The sequence below is a fragment of the Stenella coeruleoalba genome, assembly GCF_951394435.1.
Source record: "Stenella coeruleoalba genome assembly, chromosome: 5".
Classification (NCBI taxonomy): Eukaryota; Metazoa; Chordata; class Mammalia; order Artiodactyla; family Delphinidae; genus Stenella; species Stenella coeruleoalba.
This window is the reverse complement of record NC_137150.1, coordinates 140,647,235-140,673,532: the sequence shown is the minus strand read 5'-3', so window position 1 is coordinate 140,673,532 and position 26,298 is coordinate 140,647,235. Positions and strand designations below refer to the sequence as shown.

Here is a 26,298-nt window from a genome sequence, read left to right as displayed (position 1 = left end):
CCCGCATCCTGCCCCCATTATTCATCTCATTTGGCCAAAAATAAATCTTCCTTCACTGCACAGTCTACACCGATGAGTGTTTTTTTAGGCGTAGAAATTTGCAATTACACTTCCCGACCTCTGACCCAGATATCTTTCCAAGAGCAGGTTGCGTTCAGGCTGGGAATTTTTTTTTTCCTCCCAAAGGTGGAAAAACATCTTCTCAAATGGTCTGTTCTACAAGTGAAAAGAAGCCCTACTCTAGGAAAGAACGGGAACTCCTGCTGTCTTTGGAATGCACTTTAGATTTGCTGTCGGGGTAACTGGAAAAAAAAAATGTTACTCTCAAAGTGGAAACTTCGGTGTAAAAAAGCGAAAGGTGGATCTCCAGGAAATTACGCTGAGTGCAAAATGCCAATTCCAAAATCTCCCACGCTATGCGACTCCTGTGTGCAAACATAATGTATTTTGAAATAACACAATTTTAGAAATAGAAGAAAGATTAGTGGCGGACGGGGCTTGGGAGTTCTGTTATCAAAGGGCCACGGGAGGGGTTCTCACGTGATGTAATGTCCCATAAACTGACTGTAGTGACAGATACACGAACCTACATCGGTGATCGCATTGTATACAACTTCTTACTCACTGACAACGACAAATAACATTGGGGAAATCTGAATAAGACCGGTGGATTGTATCAAAGTATCTACTTTTTTCTTTTTTGGCAAAGTTTTGCAAAGTGATAGCACTGGGGAAGCATTTGGCGGAGTGCATTATTTTTTACAACTGCATATGACTCTACAATCATCTAAACACACGCGCACACGCAAGTCAACAGCCGCCCGCGGCGCCCGGGCGCCTTCTCACGCAGAGAACACGGGGAGACGGCGCTGGGTCCTCACCGGTCTTTGGGTCGTTTTGCTGCGACCTGGCCCGGGGGGCGGGGCGCGTTGCGGACGTGACGTCAGTGGGCGGGGCGTGCACCTGGGCACCTGGGCTGCCGCGGCGGCGCGGAGCTGCGGCTAGACGCGCGCCATGGAGGGCGAGAGCCGGAGCCCGTGGGCCCTGGGGCTGCTGCGCACGTTCGACGCGGACGAGTTCGCGGGCTGGGAGAAGGTCGGCTCGGGCGGCTTCGGGCAGGTGTACAAGGTGCGCCACGTCCACTGGAAGACGTGGCTCGCCATCAAGTGCTCGCCGAGCCTGCACGTCGACGACAGGTCAGCGGCCCGGGCGGGGGCGGCGGCGCTGGGGCGGGCGGCGGGGCCCGGCCTCACAGCGGCGCGCGGCGGCGGGCCGGGGCCGGGGCCGGGGTGCTTGGATTCCGGGCGTTCCCGTTCTCTCCACCTGAGTCGCCTCGGGAGCAGCCTCGGAAGGAGAACCAAGCGCCGGGCGAGGCCGTGAGCCCCCGGCGGGGTCTGCGCCTTTTGCTCGGCCGGAGGGACGTTGGGGGTGGTTTGGCGAGCTCCGGGTCTAACTGCTCACGCCGGTGCCCCGGGCTGCGGCTCCTACGGGGAGCCTCGGGAAGCCGCGTTTGCCTAAGACGGTGTTCAGCGCCCGGCATTGTTACCTGGCTTCCGGTGAGCCCCGGATTTTCAGAGTCGCGGGCTCACCTTGCGCCTTGGACCCGCGCCCCTCGGAGGCTCGTCCGTCCCGCCCAGGACCCACCCGGGCGCTGCGGTTTGCGCCCGGCTTAGAAAAAGTGCCGTGTGGGATCTGTGCTTTGTGAGTTAGTTAGATTGCGTTCGACTTACTTAGTAATTTACTTTGGAGCACAAATTGGTGTAAGACGGTAATTATTTCGGTCGGAAGCCCTGGCTTGGCTTGGCCAGGCCTCCTCGGCGCCCGGGCACTTGAGCGTCGGCGTTACCCGGCTTGGGCCTGGCCGTGGGGTCCGGCAGGCGGCCCGGGGTGCCAGGTTCCAACATTCAGCGCTCTCTGGCCGTACCCTCTCGTTTTAGCTGACTTAATTTAGAGGCCGAGCCTCTGCGGAGCGGCCTTGCACTTATGGTTGGACCATGGTGCCCTCCTGGACCCCAGTTTCCCCATCCCCAAACTGGGAGGCCACCTGCCTGTCCCTCGGTAACAGAGGTGCTCAAGTTAAAGAAGACGGTTGGAAAGGACCGGAGCTGCCCCAGTTAAATTCGGTCGGTGGATTGTGGTCTGTGTATATAATTTTAGGGGTGGGGTGGGAGGAGGGTCTTGAGAAGTAGCTCTTTTGGGGTGAGGGGTGTTCACTCTTTACGGTTGCGTTTTAATAATTTATAAGCTTCGGTTGAGCGCGTTTAAATTGCCTATCCTTTGGTGACGTTTGCGTTCTACATGGAAGGTGTGTGGTGTTTTGTGTTCTGTGTGGAGAGCCCCCTGTACAGTCAGCCCCGAACAGACACAGACTCAGAAAAGCAGCTCCTTTGCTGCCTCAGAGACCTGGTTTCTAATCCTCGGCTTCTTGAATGCTGGGGCCTCCAAACTCCAGCTTTTCACCCCCAGAATGGTGGTGCGCGTGTCCCTGGACTGAGGTGCACAGAGGATTGCAGCGTGTGCCCCCTCAGGTCCCGGAGGGGAGGAAGCCCCCGCGCACTTAGTGGCTTTGTGTTTTCCTCCTGGCCTGGGAGGTTATACAGCAGAACTGTTGGTGGCTTTTTGCTCTAAGCCTCGAGCACAGTGTCTCTTGGAAACTTCAGTAGAGTGGTGGCGAGTGTCGCGCAAATATCACTAACGCGCAGGGGAGCTGCTTGTGAGGCTGTGCTTCCCTCGGATCCCAGGAACTTCTCAGGCCGGGAGGGGCGCCCTGGCTGTTTTGCTGAAATCCAAACCTCTTTGAACGCCGGTCCCCAGTTAGAGCCTGCAAGGCGCGACTCTTGCCGGCGTGTGGGTATTTTTACGCTCTCGGGGACGTTTCTTTGCCTGCTGGAGTCTTCTGGCCGAGTTTTCTTCATCAGCCGCAGGTTTTAGCGCCAGCGTCTTGTATCGGAGGAGCCTAGTAAACAAGCACGTCCCCGGGCTGACTCAGCAGCCCGCACCCTCAGGGTCTGTTATTTCCAGCGACCGGGCCCTCGTTTCTTGGGTGGCCCAGGTGGAGGTGGGGTTTCTCCACGTGAGGCGGGCCACTTAGGATCCTGCATTGCCTCGTTGCAAAGCTTTTTGTCCTTTACCTGGAAGGCTTTCCTGCCCTGCCCCAAATAGGCAGGTGGTGGCATGTACTGGACAGCTGGGTAGAGGTCAGCATTGCCCAACAGGAAGAGATTCACCTCTTGCACTTTGCCAGGCTGGGCGGGGTTGGCTGGCGCTCTGCGTTAGCGGCAGGAGCTGGGCTCTCTGACTGAGACGGTGGTCACACCCCTGCTCCCTGTAAAGAAGAGTCTTCTAGGTTCGTTACTGACTCTCCCTGGCTTGAGACGCCCATTAGGCGCTTGTGTCGCGCCTGCTGTGGTGCAGGAGCAGCTGCCTGCCCTGCGGCATTGCCTCTAGGCCTGGAAATGGCTGCTGCGCTCCCCATCCTCCCAGGTTTTGGCAGGTGGCCTCGGTGCTCTTTTGATGAGCTGCCCCCACCTTGACCTTTCTATTTGCAAGATGCTCCCTGGAGTGGGGAATAAGATTCTACTGGGGGTCCTTGGTGCAGCCCTCAGCCCCAAACCCCTGCCAGCTAAAACTTGTCTCACCTGTTTGAAGGGTGGCGCCTCTCACCCCTGCCGTGAGGGCCTGACCTTTTCTTTCCTGGGGCCTCCTGCACTGGTTACATAGGGACCCACCGCCAGTACACGTGTGGGTCCTTTTCATCGCCTGCTTCTCCCTCCGGGCAGGCCCCAGTCTTCATGCCACCCCTTGACCACAGCAGGGCCTGATCCCCAGCGTGCACCCCGGGCCCTCAGAGCAGCAGGCTGCCCCAGGCCACGTGAGCAGGTACTTCTGGGTGGGGAGGGTCAGGGGCTGCCCAGTCCCAGACACCACTTGGAGTTCCCAGAGAGCAGAGAGACACCTGCCCAGGGGCTTCCAAGGGGCACCCCCGGGGCATTCCCAAGTGACACCCCATTGATCTGCACTCGCTCTGCTTACGGGCACATCTGGGAGCTTTGGGGGACGTGTAGCCACCCTGGCTGACCCTCATTGGGGATCACGAGGGTTTGGCCGGAGTCTAGCTGGGGGGGTGGGGCGGCATTCCCATTTAGGTGAGAACTAAGCCTTGGAGGCCCGTTCCTCCGGCCCCCAGCCCCTGGCTCAGAGGAAGCCCAGGATAACTGAGCGCCTGCAGCTGCTGGAGCTTGGCCGCGGCTAGTCAGGGCGAGCCCGAGCAAACCCCGGGTGTGTAAGCACAGAGCTGACAATTGGACAAGCCCGGTTCTTGTCAGTTTAAAAATAGCAGTGTGGGAACCCCTCGCAGGCTCCCTGGGGACATAAGTGGATTGGTGCGCAGCGAGAAGGCCTGGCTGGGAGGCATCAGTAACAAATGATTAAACCGTTTTTCCTGCTGCCTTTTCCCACAAGTGGTTCCCAGGTTTCTCCCTCTGAGGAGCACTTTGTTACAGGGTACCCTTCCCTATAGCCCGACCCTTTTCCCCCTTCCCGTAGTTTCCTGCTACTCCTCTTTCAGCAGGCCTGTCCCAGGGCCCGTGTTCTCCCCCTTCCAAGGTCCATGCCTCCGGAAAGCTTCCCTCGCCCTCTGGATGTCTTTGGAATTTGTGGCTGGGCCTGGAGGAGAACCCCATTGCTTCTCCAGAAAGTGTCCTTTAGAAATAATCAGTCTGGTGAGATTCCTCGTATCTCTCCCTATCCCGATGCCCTCCCCGGGGTGGGGGAGATACGCTTTGGCCAGCCTCAATTGGGAAGAAACATTGAATGGATGTAAGTGCTGTGGATAAAGTGTCTTTAACAAATTTTACCCCGACTTGGTCCTGTTAATGCCTAGATTTTCCATCTCCGACCAAGAGGGGCGGGGCAGGGGTGCTGTCCCCATTCCTGCCGGGAAACGGAATTAGCAACCCTTCCCCGAATGGGAGAAAGGAGGTGTGATGGGAACGATTACAGAGGAGAAATACGACGCCAGCCCCACTGAATCGTGCCTAATCGTAGACACGCTCTTAGCACGTCACCGTTCTTAGGTTGTATGAATGAAACTGATGTCCGTGGACTCGGGTGGCCTGAAAGGTCACTCGTCACCAGGTGGCGTGGGCTTTGATGCTGATGGTGTGGCTGTGAAGAGCCTGGGCTCCTGAAGCCCCCCGGCCCCCCTCCTGCACCTGGGCTCTGGGACCGGCTTGAAAATCGCTCAGGTGCTAAAGGGATAATAGTCATCACAGTCAATCCACCTCCAGTTCCCTTGTGCTGTTGTGGGCATAAACCGGGAACACCGCTTCGAGGAAAATATATTAAAAAAAAATAATTGACACGGTGGTGGTTTCATTCTGGGTGAGACGCACCTTCCCGTCTCCTCCAGCAGTGCCCGGAGAGGGCCCAGTCTAGGCTTATGGAATTGCTGATGCTGCCAGCAGCGGAGCTGGGGGGAGTGGGTACTGGAGGGTATCCTAGGGGCAGCTGAAGAAAGGCCCCGAGGATGGGGTGGCTTGGATTTCGGCTCAGTGGTTACTAGGATGTAAACGGGATGAACATTTTTTGTGCCGACCCTTCTGAACGCTACCAAAGAGGGTGGTTAGGGGGCCCGGCCAACCCACTCCCCAGGCCTGAGTGAGGGGCTCCCTGGGGGGGGGTCCCCTGGAACCCCCTGCTGGGTGATCCCGGGACCTCCTTCCTCGCCCCAGGGATGCAGCCATGGCGGAGTCCTCGGCTCTTAGGCATTTCTGACTGAGCTGTCACGGAGAGGTGATTTGTCCTGGAAACGAGGCCTTATCTTCCAGGATAGCTGGCCGTCCTCCACGAGCTGTCCTGGGATGCGTGGTCCGCGGGACCGAGCTGCCTGGTGTTGCTTCCGGAAAGGGTGCGGGCTGTCTGAGAACATTCCGGCTGTGGCCAGCTTTCTGGAGCAGACAGCTGCAGTGGCTCGCCCCCCCCCCTTTTTTTAAACTAAGGTAAATGGGCTCTCAGTGCGGTGGGGAGGGCCCGGGGCGGGGGAGAGAGCCGCAAACCTGCTGACCTGGGTGCACTGGGGTGGGGCTTTCCCGCCAGCTGCTCCCCTGAGTCTAGTGAGCTCAGCCGTCAGAAGTCACCTGGCTCTGACGTATGCAGCCCTTTGGGCGAATGGAGCCTCACTTAACGACACCTTCAGCTTCAGCGGCATCGACATCCTCCTCAGCTGTCGGTCTGGCTGCCTCTCAGAACGTCTGCTGAAAGCGGAAAAAAGCCATCCTTGTGAGTGGCCGGCCTGTAACTCCGGAACCTGTAGTGCCTGGAAGCCTGTGGGCCTGGAGGGATCCTCCCGTGGTCTCCCGGCGGAAGCGGGTCTCTGTCCATCCTGCGGCCGGACCCGGGCCAGGGCCACGTGGGCGCAGTGTGCTGGACTCACGCTGGTGGGGAGCGGCGGCCCAGCGGCCACTTTAACAGAGAATAAAGGCAGTGGGACCAGACAGGTCGCAAAACTGCTTCTTAAAATAGGAAACAGAGCGGCAGCGGTACTGATCCCCGCCATGACAGCTCGGGAGAGAGTGTTAGGAGTGTAGTTGAACTGGTTAATGTAGGCGACGTGAGGTCTTCCCCGGGGAGGAGAAAGGAGATGGGCCCGAGGGCGCCGTTCTCTCTTCTTAACTGACAACCCTTATTTGAAGTGTTGCTTGATGCAGCCCTTTCCTCTTTCAGATGTCCCTCGGGACCGGGCACGGCGCTGGGGTCTGCCTGCATGTCACCCTGGAACCCAGCAAGCACTGTGGCTGCAGCCGGCGCTGGCCGGCCTGGGCCAGGCACCTGAACCCACTCTTCAGCCCGGCCCGGGGACCTCCACGGGGGCTCTTGTGGACATCGTGTTTTCCATTCATTGGATCTTTGACTGGAGTGCTAAGAGGGCACGTCATGCTGAGCTCAGTTTTGTCCTATAGTCATGTCATGATTCACTCCTGATACCTGTCGCACTCTTTCCTGACGCTAGGGGAATTCTTTTGCTCCTTGAGCCTGTTCAGAGCCAAAGTCTTGATCCCCTTGCCCCCTGCCTGCCCCGCTCCTGCTGATTCCATAAATGGGGAGCCACCCAGTGATTCCCAGTAGACGTCTGGGGTCATCCTTGCTACCTCCCTCTTCTCCACATCCAGTCGGTCACCAGGACTTAATGGTTCTCCCTCGAAAATGAGCCCTGCATCCACTAGCTTCCTCTGTCTGCACTCCCGGCAGCCGGGGCCCCGGTGACCACCCTGAGTGCCTCGTGGCCGCTCTGCCCCTGCTGCTTCCAGCCCGGGGCTCTGGTGTAGGAATGGGACTGAGACCTTACGAGCCCTCGCTGCTGCCCTCTGCCCACCTGAGTCAGGGACCCCCTTTATTAAACGTCCCCAGGTCCCTGTACTTCCCCTTCAAAGAACTTGGATTTTCAACTACACTTCTTTTTTTCGGGGTGATTTCCACCTTCTCCCCTAGAAGGTAAATACCCTGAAGGCGCAAGGAAGGGGTCTCTTTCGTCCTCAGTTCTAACATGTAGAGGATGCTCAGTAAATACTTACTAATAAATGAATTTTAATTGGGTGCAGATTAAAATTAAAGTAATTGCTGGGAGTACTTAGGTGGGTGATTCCAGACTGTAGGGGTTTATTTAAAAAAAATTTTTTTTGGCCGCACGGCATGGGCATGAGGGATCCTAGCTCCTCAAGCAGGAATCGAACCGGCACCCCCTGCAGTGGAAGTGCAGAGTCTTAACCACTGGACCGCCAGGGAAATCCCTTTAGTGGTTTATTTTAAATTTGGCTGAAAATGCGTGAGCTGTGTTCCAGTGGTTGTCAGGCTTAACTCTTGGCCTTTGGGGCAGGGTAAGTCTTTGCCTGGGGGGCTGTCCTGTGTGCTGCAAGGTGCAGGGTGGCGCTCCTGGCCTCTACCCACTGGATGCCAGCGGCGGTGCCCGATGTCCCCCGGAGGCAAAGTCCCCCCAGGGGAGAACCACTGGTCTGCACCCAGGGATCCTCTCCCTGAGACACCCGCCTTGGCCAGCGCTCACCTTGGGGAGGGCGGAGGGGCGGGAACTCCCCTCCCATATGCAGGGGCCGGACGCGCGGGCAGGGGTGCTGTGGTCCTGTCCAGCTGAGCCCACCACAGGCAGAGCTGGGTGCTGCAGACCTTGGTAAACAGTGCGGCGTGGTTCCTCCTTGCAGGTGGCTTCCTCCCTGGGAAGTGTTTTCATACCTGTAAAGGAGGCCTGGGAGTGAGCTGCGGTCTCAGAGAGGAGGTCAGATCAGTAAGAAGCAGCCTCATTTCCGTGGTAGTTTCTGACTCTCCAGCAGGCTGGGAAGCAGGCGCAGGCGCAGTGGGGCGGGCAGCTGCACCCAAGCTCCGGAAGAGCCCCCGTGGTGGGAGCGGAGCCATCCTGGGTCCTGGGCCGGGGGGCTTATGTGGGAATCTGCATTCTCGGGCGGGGGGTTGGGGGGCCCTGAGGCTGCCCCGGCTGCTTCCTGCCTCAGTTCCCAGCTCCCATAGGCTGTGTGGTTCTAGACTCTTCCTTTAGGAGCTTCCTAGAAAGCGGGTTCCTGGCACCCACCTAGAGCCTGTTCTCCGGGAGCGGAGCCCGGGAGTCTGCGTTTCAGCCGTCTCCCGGGTGCTTTCTACGGTGGCCGTGTTTGAGAACAGGCCAGAGCTTGGCCTTGTGGGATGTGGCCTCTTCTCCTGAATGTACTCTGAGACTTTGACCCATCACGCTGACGCCGACCAAGGCCCTGGATACCAGTCTGTAAAGGCTGCACCAGGAAGTGGCCTTAGACCAGGGGTTGGCAGACTTTCCGTGAAGGGCAGAGAGTAGACCTTTGAGGCTCTGCAGGCCACGGGGTCTGCGTCGCAGCTACGCATCTCTGCCGCGAGTGCGGAGACAGCCTCCGCCCCGCTGGACGTGGACGGGTGAGACTGCCATGCAGTCAGTTTCTTTACAGAACAGGGGCTGGCTGTGGACAGCAGCTTGGTAGTCGCCCAAAAGGTTAAACACTGAAGTACTACGTGACCAGGCAACTCTCCGCCTCGGCACGTATCCAAAGGAGTTGAAAGCAGGGACTTGAACACCTGTGTGTATAAATGTACGGCATTAGTCACAGTAACCGGAAGGTGGAAACGACCCAAGGGTCTTGTCCATCAGCAGAGGAGCGGTAAACACAATGTGTGTGTTCATACAATGGAATCATGCTCAGCCGTAAGAGGAGTGACGTTTCGGTTTGTGCTACAGCGTGGATGGACCTGGACGACATATGATGAGTGAAATAAGCCAGTTACTAAAGGACGGATGCTACATGATTCCACATATGTGAGATCCCTAGAGCAGGCAGGTTCATAGACGGCAAGGGGAAGAGAGGGTGGGAGCGGGGCCTGGAAGGAGGGGTTCCTGTTGAGTGGGCACAGAGTTCTTGTTGGGACGAAGACGAAGTTTTGGGTGGAGTGCGTGGTGTTGGTTGCACAATGTCGTGAACGGATATGATGCCCGTGAATCGCACACTTGGGAATGGTTACGGCGATAGATAGTATGTTACGTACATTTTACTACAGTTTAAATAATGGTTTTAAAAAGAAGGTGGCTCTTGGGCAGCAGTCTGCAGACCCTGCTTTAGACCAGGCTCCGTTAATTGCAGCGTGGGGTTAGGGTTTAGGAATGACGGGGCCAGCCAGAGTGATGGGCTTCACAGAGAAGGGGGCTGGGCTCTCTGGATGGATAATTCGTTAAAGCTTTTGGTCAAACCTAAACGTCCCTTCCGTCATCCCAAGGGAAGGGATTGTCAGTGTGGCCTCGTCATCTGCAGCTCGGAACTTGCATTGGCTCAGTGCTACCGGAGGGTTTTCAGATAATGATTGCAGGCTCTCTCCTCCCTGCTTACAACAACCCCACGACGCGTAGATGCGTTTGAATAACCACGGACTGAAGACATGGGAAGGCCTAGAATTTAATTATGTGACATTAAAGTGAGCTCTGTGTGTGTGTGTGTGCGCGCGCACGCACACATACGTGCCCTTGTACACGTGTACGTGCATTTTAGTAATTTTCTCAGCCGTGTGGAGCTGCTGATCTCCTGGCCACAGTGCCTGTGCCTGTGGCCAGGTGACCGCTGCGCACACATCCCTCACGTCTTTGAACTTTTCCAGGGAGCGCATGGAACTTTTGGAGGAAGCCAAGAAGATGGAGATGGCCAAGTTCCGTTACATCCTGCCCGTGTACGGCATCTGCCAGGAGCCCGTGGGCCTGGTCATGGAGTACATGGAGACAGGCTCCCTGGAGAAGCTGCTGGCCTCCGAGCCGCTGCCCTGGGACCTGCGCTTCCGCATCGTCCACGAGACGGCCGTGGGCATGAACTTCCTGCACTGCATGGCCCCGCCTCTCCTCCACCTGGACCTCAAGCCCGCCAACATCCTGCTGGACGCCCACTACCACGTCAAGGTAAGGACGTGAGGGGACCGGGTGGCCGGAGCGATGGATGCCCCGGGTGGGGGGCCGCGGGACTGGAACCTCAGGGCCAGCGAGGGGGCCGAAGAGGAGGTGGTTCCCTTGTGGGAAAGAACTCAAAGCAGAGGCCTCTCTCAGCATCAGGATCCCCAGTCTTGCCGTGTGTGGCTGGTAAAAACGCCACAGATGTGTAACTGGAGAATGGACTCTTATGAACAAGGGTCACGCCCCCAAGTCCTGGATCAGGACTCTAGGTTCTGGGCACCCCGGAAAAAGAGGCTGTGGGTTTGTGGATTCCGGTCTTACTGGCCATCTTACACAATCAGATTGAAGCGGACCTCGGCTCGGCCGTCTCCGTGTGGGCTGGGTCAGCCTGTTTCCCCTTGGTGGTTCCCGGGCTCAGGGTGATGGGAGTCTCGGGGTGCTCGGAAATGGGGGCTGCGGAGTGCTGTGGAGAGGGGCCCTGGAGGGACTCATTCTGTTCTCTTCCTTCAAGGCCTGTGAGTTCTGATTTTTTTTTTTTTGCGGTACGCGGGCCTCTCACTGTTGTGGCCTCTCCCGTTGCGGAGCACAGGCTCCGGACGCGCAGGCTCAGCGGCCATGGCTCACGGGCCCAGCCGCTCTGCGGCATGTGGGATCTTCCTGGACCGGGGCACGAACCCGCGTCCCCTGCATCGGCAGGCGGACTCTCTACCACTGCGCCACCAGGGAAGCCCTGATCTTTTTTCTTTGATAAGTTTATAAAGCAGAAAAGCACGAGGGATAATATAACTAAAATCGGGTGCCGTCCCCTTGGAACTGGCCCTTGTTAGTGTGGTAGGTTTGTGTTTCTTTGAAGATGTCTCTCCCTTGGAAGGCCATCGTGTCACACCGTGGGGGGCACTAGCCGTGGCTTTCCCACTCAGTGACATGGGTTCTAGGCTCGCCCACCTGCTGAGGTCACCCTGTCCCTCAGGAGGGCGGGTCAGGAAGGGCCACACGCCGTGGCCGGGGTCCCGTCCGGCTCCTCGGCGCCGTGGAAGGAGGGCTGGGCCCGGGGTCGCACACAGCCACCCCCCTGCACCCCGACTCCGCAGCAGGCACAGCACTCCGGCTGAGCCGGCCTGTGGCCGGTGGGGGAATCAGTTTCCACGTCGTACACTTAACGACAAGGTGTCCTTAAGGCGGTGTCCTTCGAGAATAAGATTTTATCAGAAGCTGGAAGTACCCTCCCGCTAAAGTGAAGCGGGGAATTGAGGGAACAAACAACAAGTGGGTGGTTCCCAGCCTTCCTGAGTTCTAGCAGCCCTGCAGTCCTGTTTCCTTCTGGTTGGGGTGCTGGCTTCACACGTGGACTCTGTCCCCGACGAGCATTGCAGAGTTGTGACGACCAGCGTGGGGTCCGTGGGCACCAAGTCAGAGTGAAACCTTTGATCTCAAACTTGAATGAGCACAAGCAAGGGGAGGTGAGGATGGGTCCCCACTGTGCGCAAGGCCCTGTCTCTGGGAGCTGCCCCGTCTGCCAGGGGAGGTTCCGAGGGGACGGTGGCTCCTGCTAAGCTGAGGCTCCGAGGGGTTAAATGGAGGCCAGGGTTGTCCAGCTGCGTGTGGTTGAGCAGAGGTTCGAACCGGGTTCTGCGGCCCTGGAGCCCTTGGTCTCCCACCCGCCCCACTGCCGTACGTGACATCACGGGTGGCACGCAGTGGCGCATGAGGGCAGACGGGGTAGCGGGCGGTAGGTGTCCAGACAGCCCCTGGGGGTGCAGTGGGAGAGGGGTCACTGGAACTCCAGCTCGGGTGAGGGTGTCACTGGATGGGACTGGTCTTCGGAGAGGACCAGTCAGGAGTGGGGGCACCTGCAGAAGGGCCTTTCGGAGGAGGAAGCAACCCAGGAAAAGTCACGGCAAGTTCTGGGTTTTTAGGGGCAGGAGAAGCAGGAGGCGTAGTTGGATTAGGGTGCAGGGTGTGGGGAGGCCTTCCGCTCGTCTTTAAGGACGCTGAGATGCCACTGTAATAGAACGTGCCTTTCTTAGGGAGACCCCACTGATTGCACCCCATCCCTTTGAGCGGTCTTTTCAGAGTCACGGAGTGCAGCTGGCCCAGCGGGGCCTGTGTCTCAGCTCACTCCCTTCCCACCGTCGGGCCGCTCTCCTAACAGCCATGTGGGATGTTTGGGGCAGGAGGCCCGCCCTTTGAGGACCACGGTGACATCCTCCTGGGCAGCACAGCCCTCGCGCGCTCTGTCCCCGGCAGGGGGGGTGGTGGCCCTGTCGCTGGGGGACGCCTCGCCTGGCTGTGGGCGTGTCGGCGAGGGCGTGTCGGCGAGGGCTGGTGCTCTGGGTGCTGGGAGTGGCCGGCACATAGTCTCCTCCTGTCCTGTCCACGCCGCGATGCTGACCTGCGTCCAGGGGTGGTCGCCGGTGCTGCGTACACAGTAGGACCGAACGCCCGCCCCGCAGGGCGCTGAGTGCCGCTCGCTGGCGCCCGGGGCTGATGTCCTTGTGGTCGTTTCTGCACTGGCTCCCAGGGCTCCTTGCTTTGAGCGCTTTCTTCCTCCTCCGCTTGTCCACCCCGGGCTTGGCAGGCCTGGCACTCGTGGCAGTTTTAGGAAGTGGGTGAACGTTCCTTAAAGGACCAAGGGGCTTGTTAATAAGGACCTGGGGTGGCTGGGAGCAGTCTCCACTGACAGGAAGGGAGGGGACACTGCAGCTCCGAGGAGGTGGCCAGGCCACCAGCCCCTCTTTCCCAAAGGTCGGGAATGCACTTCTGTGACTCCTTTTTTTTTTAAATAAATAAATAAATTTATTGATTGATCGATTTATGGCTGCATTGGGTCTTCGTTGCTGCTGCACACAGGCTTTCTCTAGTTGTGGCGAGTGGGGGCTACTCTGCGTTGCGGTGTGTGGGCTTCTCATTGTGGTGGCTTCTTTTGATGCAGAGCACGGGCTCTAGGCACGTGGGCATCAGTAGTTGTGGCGCGCGGGCTCTAGAGTACAGGCTCAGTGGCTGTGGTGCACGGGCTTAGCTGCTCCTCGGCATGTGGGATCTTCCCGGACCAGGGCTCGAACCCGTGTCCCCTGCGTTGCCAGGCAGATTCCTAACCACTGCGCCACCAGGGAAGCCCTGTGACTCCTTAACCAGGTGGGCAGTCACCCTGCACAGCCCCAAACAAGCAGAAACTATATTCACAGGACGCGTGTTTTTCATCCTCAGGAACAACTCAGCAGGAGCCTCATCTGAGGTTCTAAGTCGGCCGCTCGATTTCTGGGCAGTTTTTAGTTGATGGTTATTTTTAGCAATACAACTTTAATCTGGAATCTTGAAATAAGATCCTAAGTTGTCACTCCATCCCCTTCCCTTGGTCCCTGGAGGCTACATTTTTTGTCCATACGTAGGATGACTGGAACTGAAAATTTCACAGCAACCACCTGTTTTTGGAAAGTGTATTCTAGACACTTTAATATTAAATTAATATGTGAGGTTAGTATTAAGTATGCTAACTATCACCACTAAAATATTAATTCTAGTGACAGTAGTAAGCGCAAGTTGACAATGGAATAACTCGACTTAAAATCTCAAGCTATGCTTGGGGCCCACTTTGCCCAGACCAGGCTGTATTCAGAGGGCTGGATACCCAGGGTCCTGTTCTCTGTGGTGCAGAATGGCCTTTCACTCCAAGGTGGCACGGCCCTGACCCGGCCCTTCGTTAGTCTCTGTTAGTCTCATCCAGCTGGGCCCGGCGGGGGAAGGGCCGTGTCCCGGGGGCCCCTGTGAGCACTGGCTCTGGGCAGTACCGAGGCGGACGTTGAGTGCGGGTTCATTTGTAAATTATAGGGCGCTTGCTGTCCTCAGGGATTGCCACACTGTCCTGCTGTCTGGGAACCCGGGGACAGACGAGGCAGGCCCTCCCTGGGCGGGACAGGTGAGAAGGAGCAGGTGGAGAGATCCTGTGGGCCGGAGGGTCGGTGGCCATCAGAGAATTCTCATTTCTGGGTTTGCCTTTTGGTGCCGGAGGTTTCACGTAGAATTTAGGCTTATTTTCTTTGCGTCAAGTGTGTATCTTGAAGCAGCAGAAATAAGGAGAAAAGGCTGCCAACGTGGGGGTGGGGCACCAGGTGCCAGGATCCCTGCATCCCCGTCTGTCCTCAGTCCTGAATCTGACACGTCCACACTGCTGGGAGTTTGGTACTGAAACTTTCCCGCTCGTCCACCTGCTACCTTGCGTTGCTCTGTCCCCGGTCCCGAGCTGCAGGGTCGGGGTGATGGGTTCGTTCTGGGGAGCTAGCACTTCCCTTTCCCGAGTGGAAAGTTTCTGGGAGGTCAGAGAATGGACCGCTGCTGGGGACCCCGAAATGGCCAGGCCGGCCTCACTCGTGTGGACCCACGCCCCCCCACCGGGCAGAGCCTGACTGCAGAAGTGGGGGCCGGGTCCAGTGTCACAGGCTTTCTTCCCATCCCCCACGCCCCCACCGCAGATGTGGTCAGAGACCCCTTGAAGGAGCGAGTCCCCAGTCCTAAACCCGCCCTGCTCAGCGGTGATGACGCCAGGCCCCTGGCTCACCTTGTGGGCAGGTGAGCCCAGAACCAAAGGCCTGACTCGGCCGCATTTCCCATCACCCCAGAGGCGTGTTTGAGGGGAGCCCGGAGTTAACTAGAAGGCTTAGAAAAACCCACGCGCCTCGGAGGAGAATTTACGAAGGGGCCGTTTTCCACGCGGATCCTGAGTCCCTTAATGCCAGAGAGTGTGGCCTAATCCCACACAGCGTTTCACCGCCTCTGAGGGCTCTGATTCACACCCCGGGTTGCAGGGGGGAGGGCGGGCGCTCCGCAGTGACTTCCCCCTTGTGGGTTCCCCTGAGCCTTCAGGACGCCTTGGCCTAAGGAGACGCGGAGGCAGAGGTGTATGAGGCCCGAGCTGCTGGGTCCAGGTGCCCCTTGGGCCGGTGGGCCCTGCGGCGGAGGGGATGTATGTCACACCTGTCGTTTGGGTATTGTGTTTGGAGCCAGCAGGTGTCTGTTCCTGGAACGCTCCAGGTGGAGGACAGAGGGCCGCCGAGGTTGGCAGTTGTGTTTTGCTCGCTTTAAAGGGCTTCTGAAGGCGCGTTTCCCTTTGAAGAAGCAGCTGCTGCTTGCCCGCCGGCCCAGCTGTGCGAGTGCGTAACTGCTTTGCCTCTGAGGGTGCCCCCTCCCTTGCCTTCCTTCTGCCAGTGAATTCCTTCCTTCAAGTGTAATCTTTTCCCCTGTCCATCAAGCTCCTAATGGTTTCAGGCATGGTTCTTCCCAGGCTGGCTGGGCCTTCCCGCCTGCGCCGGGGAGCGCAGGTGATGTGAGAGCCGTGGTGCCGATTCCTGAACGCAGCTGCTCAGCCGGGGGTGGGGGGTGGGGGTACCGCCCCTGCCCCCGACGTTGCCAGGGTCCTGGGGGAGAGCATGCTGATAAAACGTCCCAAAGCAGCAGCCCCGGCTGCCTCACTCAGCAAGCTGCCAGCCAAGCCTGACGAGCTCCTTCCCGCCACTGCATTGCAGATCTCCGACTTCGGGCTAGCCAAGTGCAACGGGCTGTCCCACTCGCAGGACCTCAGCATGGACGGCCTTTTCGGCACCATCGCCTACCTTCCTCCTGAGCGTATCCGGGAGAAGAGCCGGCTCTTCGACACCAAGCACGACGTGTACAGGTGTGTGTCAGGCGCGCAGCCCCAGGCCGCCAGGGGCTCCGCGCCTGGATTCCTCGTGCTCTGCAGGGGGGCTTGGCCAGGGGCTCCTCCGTGCCGCCCGATAAGAGGTTCAGTCCAAAGGAAAGGGCTTTTAGGCGGAGGGTCCGGGCTATCCAAGGACTGGCTTACAAGAGGGAGTTCTCTGCTGTGAGCGCCGCTGGCCCGGGATGGAGAACGTTAGTGGCTGGTGTCAGTTAGAGCCGGTTATGCAACCGGATGGGCAGCTCCCACACCGTGGAAGCTTTGGTGTTTGTAGGATGTAGGGAACATGGGCTCTATTGCTTGTCTGCTGAGAGAACCTGCTACCTCAAGTGGTCTCTGTGTCTGTCTGTGTGTGGATTCCGGCTCCAGAATCCAGTCCCCTGTGGCCCGGAACTCACTTCCTAACGTCACTTACGCGTGACAGGAGCACAGACACCCTAGAGGCTGTTCACAGACTGGCACCGGGGATGTCTGTGCTGGAGAGCAAGCGTGAATCACTTGGCGCCTTCCCTTCCCACATGGCGAAGGTCTTAATCACGCAGACTTCTCGGAGCAGGAAAGCAGGAGGGCGGGTGCCGGCAGGCACGTAAGCCCCTCATTGTGGTTCTTGGCTCACGCGGTGACTGTCACCCTGAGCCCCGCCTTCGGGTCACGGCCACCGCCTGGAGTCCTGGCCGACTGGTTTGACCGTAGCCGCCCATGCACGTGCTTTGCTGGACTTTGAGCAGGACGTCTGTCGGGCAGTGGTGCACAGGGCGCTGGGCACCCGCCTGTAGGGTTTGGGGAGAATAAGATTCTCTGTTTATTTCGGGGTTGAGAGTTTCAACTTTTGAATTTGTAGATTTCAATTACTTTTCAATGGGGACTTCTTGCCTTTCGGTAAACAGCTGCCCTTAACCCAGTGCAGGCTGGTAGCTCAGTGCTTGGACTTCTGATTCTGTTTTTATTTTTTTTAATTTTACCAGATTGAGCTCTTTCGGGGTATATCCAGAGTAATCATATATATATATAATTAATATATAAATGATATAAAGGTAACACACACACATATATATTACACACAAGTGTATATGATTTCTAACAACCAAAAAGGGCTCTGGGAGGTTCAGCCGGTGCCCCCTCATCTTTTCCACGCCCTCAGATGACGTCAGTGGGCTCGAGACGCCCAGAGCTGTCGTCGGTATTTTGAGGCCCAGTGTTTGCAGGAAGATGGTGTGAGAGAAGCAGACTCCGCCGTTCTCCCCTTGAGCTGGCGGTCCAGGAACAGGGTGGCGGTCCCTTCGGGAACCCCTCCTGCTGTCGGGACTGACAGTTCAGTTGATGGAGTTTTGTCTGTTGTCTGACATTTGAGCTTTCCACATGCCCTGTTCCACAGTAAGAGTATTTGCCCATTTAAAACACTGCATGAAAGATCCCTTGGTGTCCCCTCTCTGTCTCGGAGTCTCTCGAAGGCGCTGGGTGGACTTCCTCAAGCTCGTCGCTGTGTTTGAGGCTCCGGCACGCAGACACTGACGCGCCTCTTCCCTTCCAGCTTCGCCATCGTGATCTGGGGCGTGCTCACGCAGAAGAAGCCGTTTGCGGGTGAGTGGACATGTCTAGGGGTGATGCAGCTGCCTCTCGCCGAGCAGTGGAGGGCATGCTCTGTGGTCCTTTCTCTGTGTCAGAAGTGCCTGCGGATCACAGTCGGGGCCGCTCTGGGCCGTGGTGCTGGCGGGCCGTCTGGTGGGGAGCAGGGCTGCCTTGTCCTGCCCAGCAGGTCCGCACAGAGACCCACGGCCCACCTCATCGCAGGCTTTCATATATGCCGACGAGGCGCGCTGCCGTGCAGCTCACGTACGGGGAAAGGCGCCGATCTGATGGGGTCTGTCCAGTGGCTCTTGTTAGGTCGTAGCTCATTGTTTTGTGTGTGATAAAATACACGTAACATAAAATGTATCATTTTAACCATTTAAACTGTACGTTGTGGCACTAAGTGCATTCACAGTGCTGTACAGTCGTCACCACCGTCTGGTTCTAGAACATTCCATCACCCCAAAAGGAAACCCCGGGCTGCTTAGGCAGTCACTCCCTTCCCCGCACCCCAGCCCCTGTTGACCACTAATCTACTTTCTGTCTCTGTAGGTTTGTCCGTTGTAGTGATTTCCCGATACATATTTTTTTAATCTTCTAATTTTTGATCGTAAAACACACATCACTTAAAAATGACCATCTGAACCGTTTTGAAGTGTACAGTTTGGTCACGTGAAGTGTATTCCCGTTGTGGGGCAACCAGCCTGCAGAATCATTGGGTGGGTGCTCCCCGGGTCAGCACACCTGGCCCGAGGGCTGTGGGTTTCCTCCCCCTGCCACGCACCCGCCCTGCTGATTTCCGGCCCCGAGGTTTCAGTACCTTGACTCACTTTATTGGAAAAGTCAAGTACCTGGGCTACGCAAGTACCTTGACTCACTTTATTGGAAAAGTCAAGTACCTGGTCTGACCAAAAAGATCTAAGAACGCAGATCAGGGTCAGCACGTGGCCCCCAGGTCTTTTGCAGGGTTTTGTCTGTGCGTCGTTACCCTGTCTCCCTGCCATCTCCTCCTCAGTGGAGGTCCGTGGCCTGGATTCTTTTCAGCGTGGCCAGGTGGCACTGTCGCTCGGGCCGCCGGGGGCCTGCGCTTTGGGGTAGAAATTCAGGAGGACTTTTTCGTCACTGCAGGGCAGTTTGGGCCACTTGAGGCTGGGCGATGTGACTCCGTGACTTAGCATTCTTCCCTTTGGTGGGCGTGGGCCTCTTTGGAACCGATCTCGTTCCGTATTTTTCTCCTTTGAACTTGGTTTTCCTTTGAGTTCGATGCCCAGAAAGACCTGCTCTGTGATACAAGGCAGTGATTCCATTTGGTAGATCACAGATAGTTTCTAAAACCTGGAAAACAGAGGACAGATGTGCCCTGCAAGGTGAAGGATTAAAGAATGCTCTGTGCTTTGAAAAGGAAATACCGTGTCTCCTGGGCGCTTGGTGGTGACGTGCCCCACACTTTCCCACGGTTGTCACTCCTCCCGAAGATAAGAAATCCTGCCTCAGCCCCACGGAGCTGCCCTGACCTGTGCACCTGCCCTTTGCAGATGAGAAGAACATCCTGCACATCATGGTGAAAGTGGTGAAGGGCCACCGCCCCGAGCTGCCGCCTGTCTGCAGACCCAGGCCCCGCGCCTGCGAGAGTCTCCTGCGCCTCATGCAGAGGTGCTGGCACGGGGACCCCCGGGAGCGGCCCAGCTTCCAAGGTGAGTGCCCCCAGAGGGTGCCCGGAGTATTGCTGCTCGAGGGTCGTGCCGCTGTCCCAGGTGACGGAGTCGACGGCCGGGACAGGGGAGGCTGTCCGGAGACAGGAGCGCCAGGGCGGGCCCCGCACCCGCAGGGTGTGCCCGCCTGTGGCCCCTGCCTGTGATGGGGGCGAGGAGGCTGGAGCCACGTGGCCAGCTCCAGCTGTCCACCCCCGGCTGTGGCCCGCTGCCCTCAGCAGCCTCTTCTTGGTGTTGCAGGTTCAGATGCAGCAATGCATCTTTTAGGGACGAGGCGACCGCTGGCCTGCGGCTTTCTTTGCATTTCTCATGGCGCCTTGTCCCTGGGGAACGGCTGTGTCCTTTGGTTAGGAGAGTGATCCTGACGCACTTGAAATTGATCACGACGTTTAAAACGTATGGGGAAACCAGCGTGAATGCGGTGGGAGCCTCTCGCCAGGAGCTGGCAGCCGGGCCGTCGGGGTACGCGCTCCGGCGGGTCTGGCTTCTTGGGGAAACAGGGCCTCGGTGGCTCCTGCTTGGAGTCTGGCCAGACCCTGCATGTGGTTGCCGATGGGGACCCCTGCGGGGTTGCCATGAGCTTGGCCGGGGCCAGCAGCCTGGGAGGCCACAGTGCTGACCGGTCAAGAGGCTGGACCCTGCAGGTGCTGCCTCTTCTGTCCCGGCCTGAGGTCACACGTTTAACTAGAGCATTTGTGTGAGTCAGTGTGGAGGCGATATACCCTTTTGTGTTTTGTCCCCCAAAGAAATCACCTCTGAAACCGAAGACCTGTGCGAAAAACCTGACGATGAAGTGAAAGAGACAACTCCAGACCCGGATGTGAGAAACCCACCTGAGGCCGAGGCCGAGGTAATGGGGACCCTTCCGGGGGCCCGGTTTCCCCTAACTTGGCTTCGGGGGTTGAGTCTCTCTTTTCTGCAAATGCCCTGCCAGCCTGGACCACTCGCACCCTGTTCTGAGGCTTGGGCCGTCCCCCGCCCCTGCCCCTGGCTGCTCGGCCTCGAGCTTGCTGCCTTGGCGAGCTGGCCTTGGAAGCCTGCAGGCCAGGCTGGGGAGGGGGTCTGGGCTCTGGGGGTCTGGGGTCTTTTTGCACCTGGAGGCTGGGGATCTGTCCACTTTCTAACTCTGCCTATGCACGTTTTGCTTTATGAGTGCCACGCAGGGTAGGTGAGATGTGATCAATTCCAACTACGCGAACTAAATAAGTACCTTTCGGGTAGTAAGACTCGTGAAGTGGGGCCTGCTAAACTGACCTTGTTGGGTGGCATCTGGTGTTGTCACCCCAGGCTGTGCTGTGAGGCCGGGAGATAAGTAAGCACTGATGGCGTGTCTGCTGTCTGAGCAGGAAGGGGCGTGTGCGTGAGGGCAGAGGGCAGAGGGGCAGGGAAGGGGACCCGGCCCCCACCACCCCCACAAGGGAAGAAAGGCCCAGCGCGTGGTGTGACTCGGTGCGCCAGGCCACCAGTTCCCGAGGAGAGGGAAGAGTTGGGGACAGGTGGGCGGGAACCGGGAGGAATCACGAGTCACCTGCAGATTCTAACCCCTCGGCACAACCTGCGTTTCTCGCGGCCGGGCAGGAGGGGGCCCTCGGAAGGGCCCGTTAGGATGGGTTGGGGTGGAGTGCCGTGCTGTGCCTGTAGCTCGGCCCCTGCCCCCCACCCTTGTACACACGCGGCCCCCAGCTAGACTCGCACAGCTCCGGGGAGGGTGGCGGGTTGTTAGGACCCCAGCCCATCTCCTTCCTCCGTTTCGTATCAGCGCTGACGTGTCCCGGGTGGACACGGCCAGCACACAGGCTTCACCTCCTGCAGCTTATTCACATCTTGTCCGGATAACTCAGGGCCACGTCACTGCGCAGATGGGGCCCAGCATGGTGACAGGCATTCCGTCCCCGTCGTCGTCTTTTCTTACCATGCCCTCCCGCCGGGTGGACCCAGCGCACGGTCTCTGGGCCCCCTAGAACCATGGTAACGGGAGTTAAATTCCCTGCATGGCTCACGGGGGACCCACGTGTTCCCCACCTCCTCCGCCCGCCCCGTCAGGTCACGGATGGAGCCTCATCCCCTCCGTGTGCTGTCTCTGCAGGCGCCCGCGGCCACCCCGCTCAAGCGAGCCTCTGCCCCGACCTTTGACAACGACTACAGCCTCTCCGAGCTGCTGTCCCAGCTAGACTCGGGCATCTCCCAGACCCTCGAGGGCCCGGAAGAGCTCGGCCGCAGCTCCTCCGCGTGCAAACTTCCGTCGGCGAGCAGCGGCAAGAGGCTGTCGGGGGTGTCCTCGGTGGATTCTGCCTTCTCCTCCAGAGGGTCGCTGTCCTTGTCCTTCGAGCGGGAGTCTTCAGCGGGCGGTGAGTGGAGGGCCCATCCCTGGGAAATAATGCGCTTAACTGGGGGCCCGGGGGGCCGGGCAGAGAGTGAGCAACTGAACGGGCTTCCTGACCTCACGGTAGCTGTCCTGTGTTTTCTGCAGCCCTTCACTGATTGGGTTTGGGCGTCAGTGCAAATGCAGAGATGCACGTGGGCCGAGCAGGTGTCACTTAGATGTAAGAGGGGTGAGTCACACCCCTGGCTGTGCGGGTGGGTCTCACCCGTGCCAGCCCGGCACGCAGGGGCTGACCTCCAGTTTGCAGGTTGAAGAACTCGAGCTGCATCAGGGAGCCCAGTGGATGTATGGAACCCCTCCCCCTGGAGACCTCTCTCTCGTAATTTCAGCCCTGTACCCCCTTTCCCAGACGGTGAGGGGAAAACACCCGCATTCCTTCTTATTCGTGCGCTCCCATCTACCGTAGCCGTGCATGTTGATGGGCAAGCTGGCCTTGGAGGTTGTGACTCCCTGGTCCTGTTTATATACCTTGGGTTTTCTGTCTAGAAGGTGCTTTCCCCTGCCCCTGCCCTGTCCCAGGTGCTGGCCCTCGGGTGGGGGCCTGGTGCCAACTACAGCCCCCTCGTTGCTGCCTGTGAGGATGACGTATGAGGTTTCCTTTCCGTGAGGAAAATATGCCTGCTCACGCTTAGGGCTACAGTGCAGGGGTGGCCAGAGGGGCGCGGGAAGGGTACAGACCCCAGGAGGAAGGGGAACTTGTTTTTCCTGGGGAATCGGGGAGTTCCTCCTGGAATGCGGACTTTTCCTAGATGCCATGGACCTCCTGGAATTTTTAGAGTGGAATATTTGGGATGAAAGGGGGCACTTAGGGTTGAGGAAACTCCTTACAGAGGCGCAGAGGTGGGGAAGGCCTGGCTGGACTGGAGGTTAGCAGCCAGCAATGAGGCTGAAAAGAAAGAAGCACCCGTCTCCCACGGAGAAAGACGTAGAACTTTCTCTCGGGGCCTGCTACCCTCAAGTGACATCTTCATGCTTGGAGAGGACCAATCACTGGCCCATCTCAGAAGCCAGCGTTAAAACACTAAGTCCCCATTGGGCTGATTCCATTTTCTTAATACACCCCATGCCCCCTCCTCCTACGCAGGGCCCCTTGAAAATGTTTCACGTGAGGGCGTCTCGTTTCATTTAAATCGGAACCCGACAATGTAATAGGATTTTTATGTTAAATGTAACCTTTACATTGTGAATAACAGTCCTTCTAAAATGGGAGACTCGGTCCTTTAAGGAGTCTTCTAGAAAGCGTCCTTCATGATATTGCTGAGACAAGAGGCATCATTTGGAGGTTGGGCTGGGAGCAGGTGGTGGGCCCTGGAGGAGTGGCCTGGGCTAGGAGCTGCCAGCTCTCCGGTGGGTTGGGGGCTGCTGCCTGGTCTGTGTTGCCATTTCTGAGTACCAGCTGGGGCCTGAGTTCTACATCCCTTATCTAATCGCAACCCTACCGGATGGGTAGAATGATTTTTACTTTGTACCTCGACAGAAGAGCACTTTGGAGACATTCGTTGCCCTGCCCGAGGTCTCCCCACTCGATCTTAATTAAACCAGCATGGACAGCACAGCACTTAAGCGATTTCAGATAAAAAGCGGCCTGGAGGCCACGGGGAGTTGGGGGCCATGTAGAAAACACTGGCCGGGCCCGGGGAGGCAGCCCCACGTGACCCCTGCACCTGCTCTCCCCGCAGATCTCGGTGCCACCGACATCCAGAAGAAGAAGCTCGTGGATGCCATCGTGAACGGGGACACCAGCAGGCTGATGAAGATCCTGCAGCCCCAGGACGTCGACCTGGTCCTGGACGGCGGCGCCAGCCTGCTGCACCTGGCCGTGCAGGCTGGGCAGGAAGACTGCGTCAAGTGGCTGCTGCTTAACAACGCCAACCCCAATCTCACCAACAGGAAGGGCTCCACCCCCCTCCACGTGGCCGTGGAGAAGAGGGTGCGGGGCGTCGTGGAGCTCCTGCTGACCCGGAAGATCAGCGTCAATGCCGCGGACGAGGACCAGTGGACGGCCCTGCACTTCGCGGCCCAGAATGGGGACGAGGGCAGCACGCGGCTGCTGCTGGAGAAGAACGCCTCCATGCACGAGGCAGACTGCGAGGGCCGGACGCCCATGCACGTGGCCTGCCAGCACGGCCAGGAGAGCATTGTGCGTATCCTGCTGCGCCACGGCGTGGACGCCGGCCTGCCGGGGAAGGACGCCTGGGTGCCGCTGCACTACGCCGCCTGGCAGGGCCACCTGCCCATCGTCAAGCTGCTGGCCAAGCAGCCGGGGGTGAGCGTGGACGCCCAGACGCTGGATGGGAGGACGCCCCTGCACCTGGCTGCCCAGCGCGGGCACTACCGCGTGGCCCGCGTCCTCATCGACCTGCACTCCGACGTCAACGTCTGCGGCCTGCTGGCGCAGACGCCCCTGCACGTGGCCGCGGAGACGGGGCACACGAGCACCGCCAGGTTGCTCCTGCACCGGGGCGCCCGCAGGGAGGCCGTGACGGCTGAGGGCTGCACCGCACTGCACCTGGCCGCCCGCGGTGGGCACCTGGCGACCGTCAGGCTGCTGGTGGAGGAGCGGGCCGACGTGCTGGCCCGGGGGCCCCGCCGCCAGACGGCGCTGCACCTGGCCGCCGCCGGCGGGCACTCGGAGGTGGTGGCGGAGCTAGTCAGCGCCGACGTGCGTGACCTGTCTGACGAGCAGGGGCTCAGCGCGCTGCACCTGGCCGCCCGGGGCCGGCACGCCAAGACGGTGGAGACGCTGCTCAGACACGGGGCCCACGTCAACCTGCAGAGCCTCAAGTTCCAGGGCGGCCCCGGCTCCTCCGCCGCGCTCCTCCGGCGAAGCAAGACCTAGCCTGCCGCCCCCGGAGACGGGGCCCCCGCGGGGTTCCTGTCCCCGCGCCGTGCTCCGCTCGCCCCGTCTGCGGCCTGCGGGATGCCTTCGAGAGGCGGGTGGCCGCCGACTCGGGATTCGCGCCGGCGTCTGCTTGGGCGTCGCTTGCGCACCGCCCCCCCCGACGAGGCTGGTCAGAGTGCGCGTGACCACTGCCCACGGGTGCGCCCGGCGTCGGAGGGACGGGGGTCGGAGGCATTTGGCTGCACTCCCCGCTCCTGCCGTCGGTCCCTCGGTGACAGGGCCGTGAGCCCCCCCACCCCGTCGTGAGCGGAGCCACCTGTGGCTGGGAAGGCGGTGTGCAGGAAGAGCTGCGTCTTTTCTCTCCATTTGCAGCGGCAGGCAAAGAAGCCTGTTCCAGAAGGCTTTCGTGGAATTCTTGTTCTCCGGAAGAATACCTTTCATAGACGAACAGTGTCAGCTGTCGCTTTAGATCCGTGAAAAACTTCCATCTCATTGGATCGTCTGCCTTCTGCGCAACGAGTGTGAACCGGTGGTTGGTTTTTAAAGCAAAAACGGTCATCTCACCGGCCCTTTCATACCCAGATTTGTCCGTCACTCAGTCCTCGTGGGTGGCCACACACGTGTGCCGTGAGTGCTACCTGCCCTAGTTCATGTCTCGTTGCAGAAAATGTCTGAACTTTAGAGTCAAGTGTCTAAAAGTCAAGAAAACTTCACTGACGGCCTCAGTTTCGGACTCAACAGTGTTAGCGAGTTAGATGCACCACCTTCCTCACTGTTTTCAGCCGTCAGCCTTGGCCGGGTAGCGGTTTGTGCCGAGTGAGGCTGTTTTAGGGTCTCCAAGGAGATTTCTGACCTGCTTTACAAACGGCTACTCTTTGCAGGGGCCTCAGCTTTTGGGGTGTGACCCCCCAAGTCAGCTCCAGGAGACAGCCTCACGGTCTTGGATGTAAAAACCCCGTTCTTTAGTTGTCACCTGTGTCCCACATGCACCCGCCCCCCAATACTATGATTAGAGTCAGTTTGCTGCAGGCCCCGACCCTGTATGCAAACATGCCCTTTGGACTGGTGTGTGAAACAGAGATTGATGTTAACGTACCATGTATGTTAATGTGAATCTGTGGGCAGGATACTTCTTTTCTGTGACAGGAAATATCCGGGCTGCTTAGAACTGGCTATGTTTTAATATGCCTTGTGCTTTGAATGTGTCGTGCTACTGTTGTATGTAGAACACGTGGAAGAAGAAGCTTCCGTTTGATGTCAATAAAGCTAAGTTCTCTTCCGACCTTTTTGAAACCGATGAGCCTACATTTTCATATACATGAGCTCGAGGAATCTGATTTCTGAAAAGCAGATCTGAGGCAGTCACATGTGGGGTGGAGATGCCCTTTGGAAGGGCAATCTGTGTGCCCTGAATTTACCCGTGATCTGGGGGGGATGGAAGAGGTGGAAGGGTGGACCCGGGCTTCCTGCCTCCTTAGCCCGGGACCTTCCTCCTGCATGTGTGAACCGTTAGGGAAGAAGCTCCCAACACCAGAGTTTTTATTTCTTTGTAAGTTTTTTTTTTTTTTTTTGACCATGCCATGTGGCATGCGGGGTCTTAGTTCCCCGACCAGGGATTGAACCCACGCTTCCTGCAGTGGAAGC

At 58.4% G+C, this 26,298-nt stretch overlaps 1 protein-coding gene across 1 annotated transcript; it reads left to right on the top strand.

Annotated features, from left to right (window-relative positions):
- The first annotated feature begins 888 nt into the window (after positions 1–888).
- Positions 889–25,937, top strand: RIPK4 (receptor interacting serine/threonine kinase 4). Its single transcript, XM_079922905.1, has 8 exons — positions 889–1,196; positions 10,177–10,468; positions 15,979–16,127; positions 17,680–17,729; positions 19,253–19,411; positions 20,176–20,279; positions 21,516–21,777; positions 23,492–25,937. Exons 1-8 carry the CDS (start codon positions 1,015–1,017, stop codon positions 24,649–24,651), a joined length of 2,358 nt encoding a protein of 785 aa, XP_079779031.1. The 5' UTR covers positions 889–1,014; the 3' UTR covers positions 24,652–25,937.
- Positions 25,938–26,298: the final 361 nt, after the last annotated feature.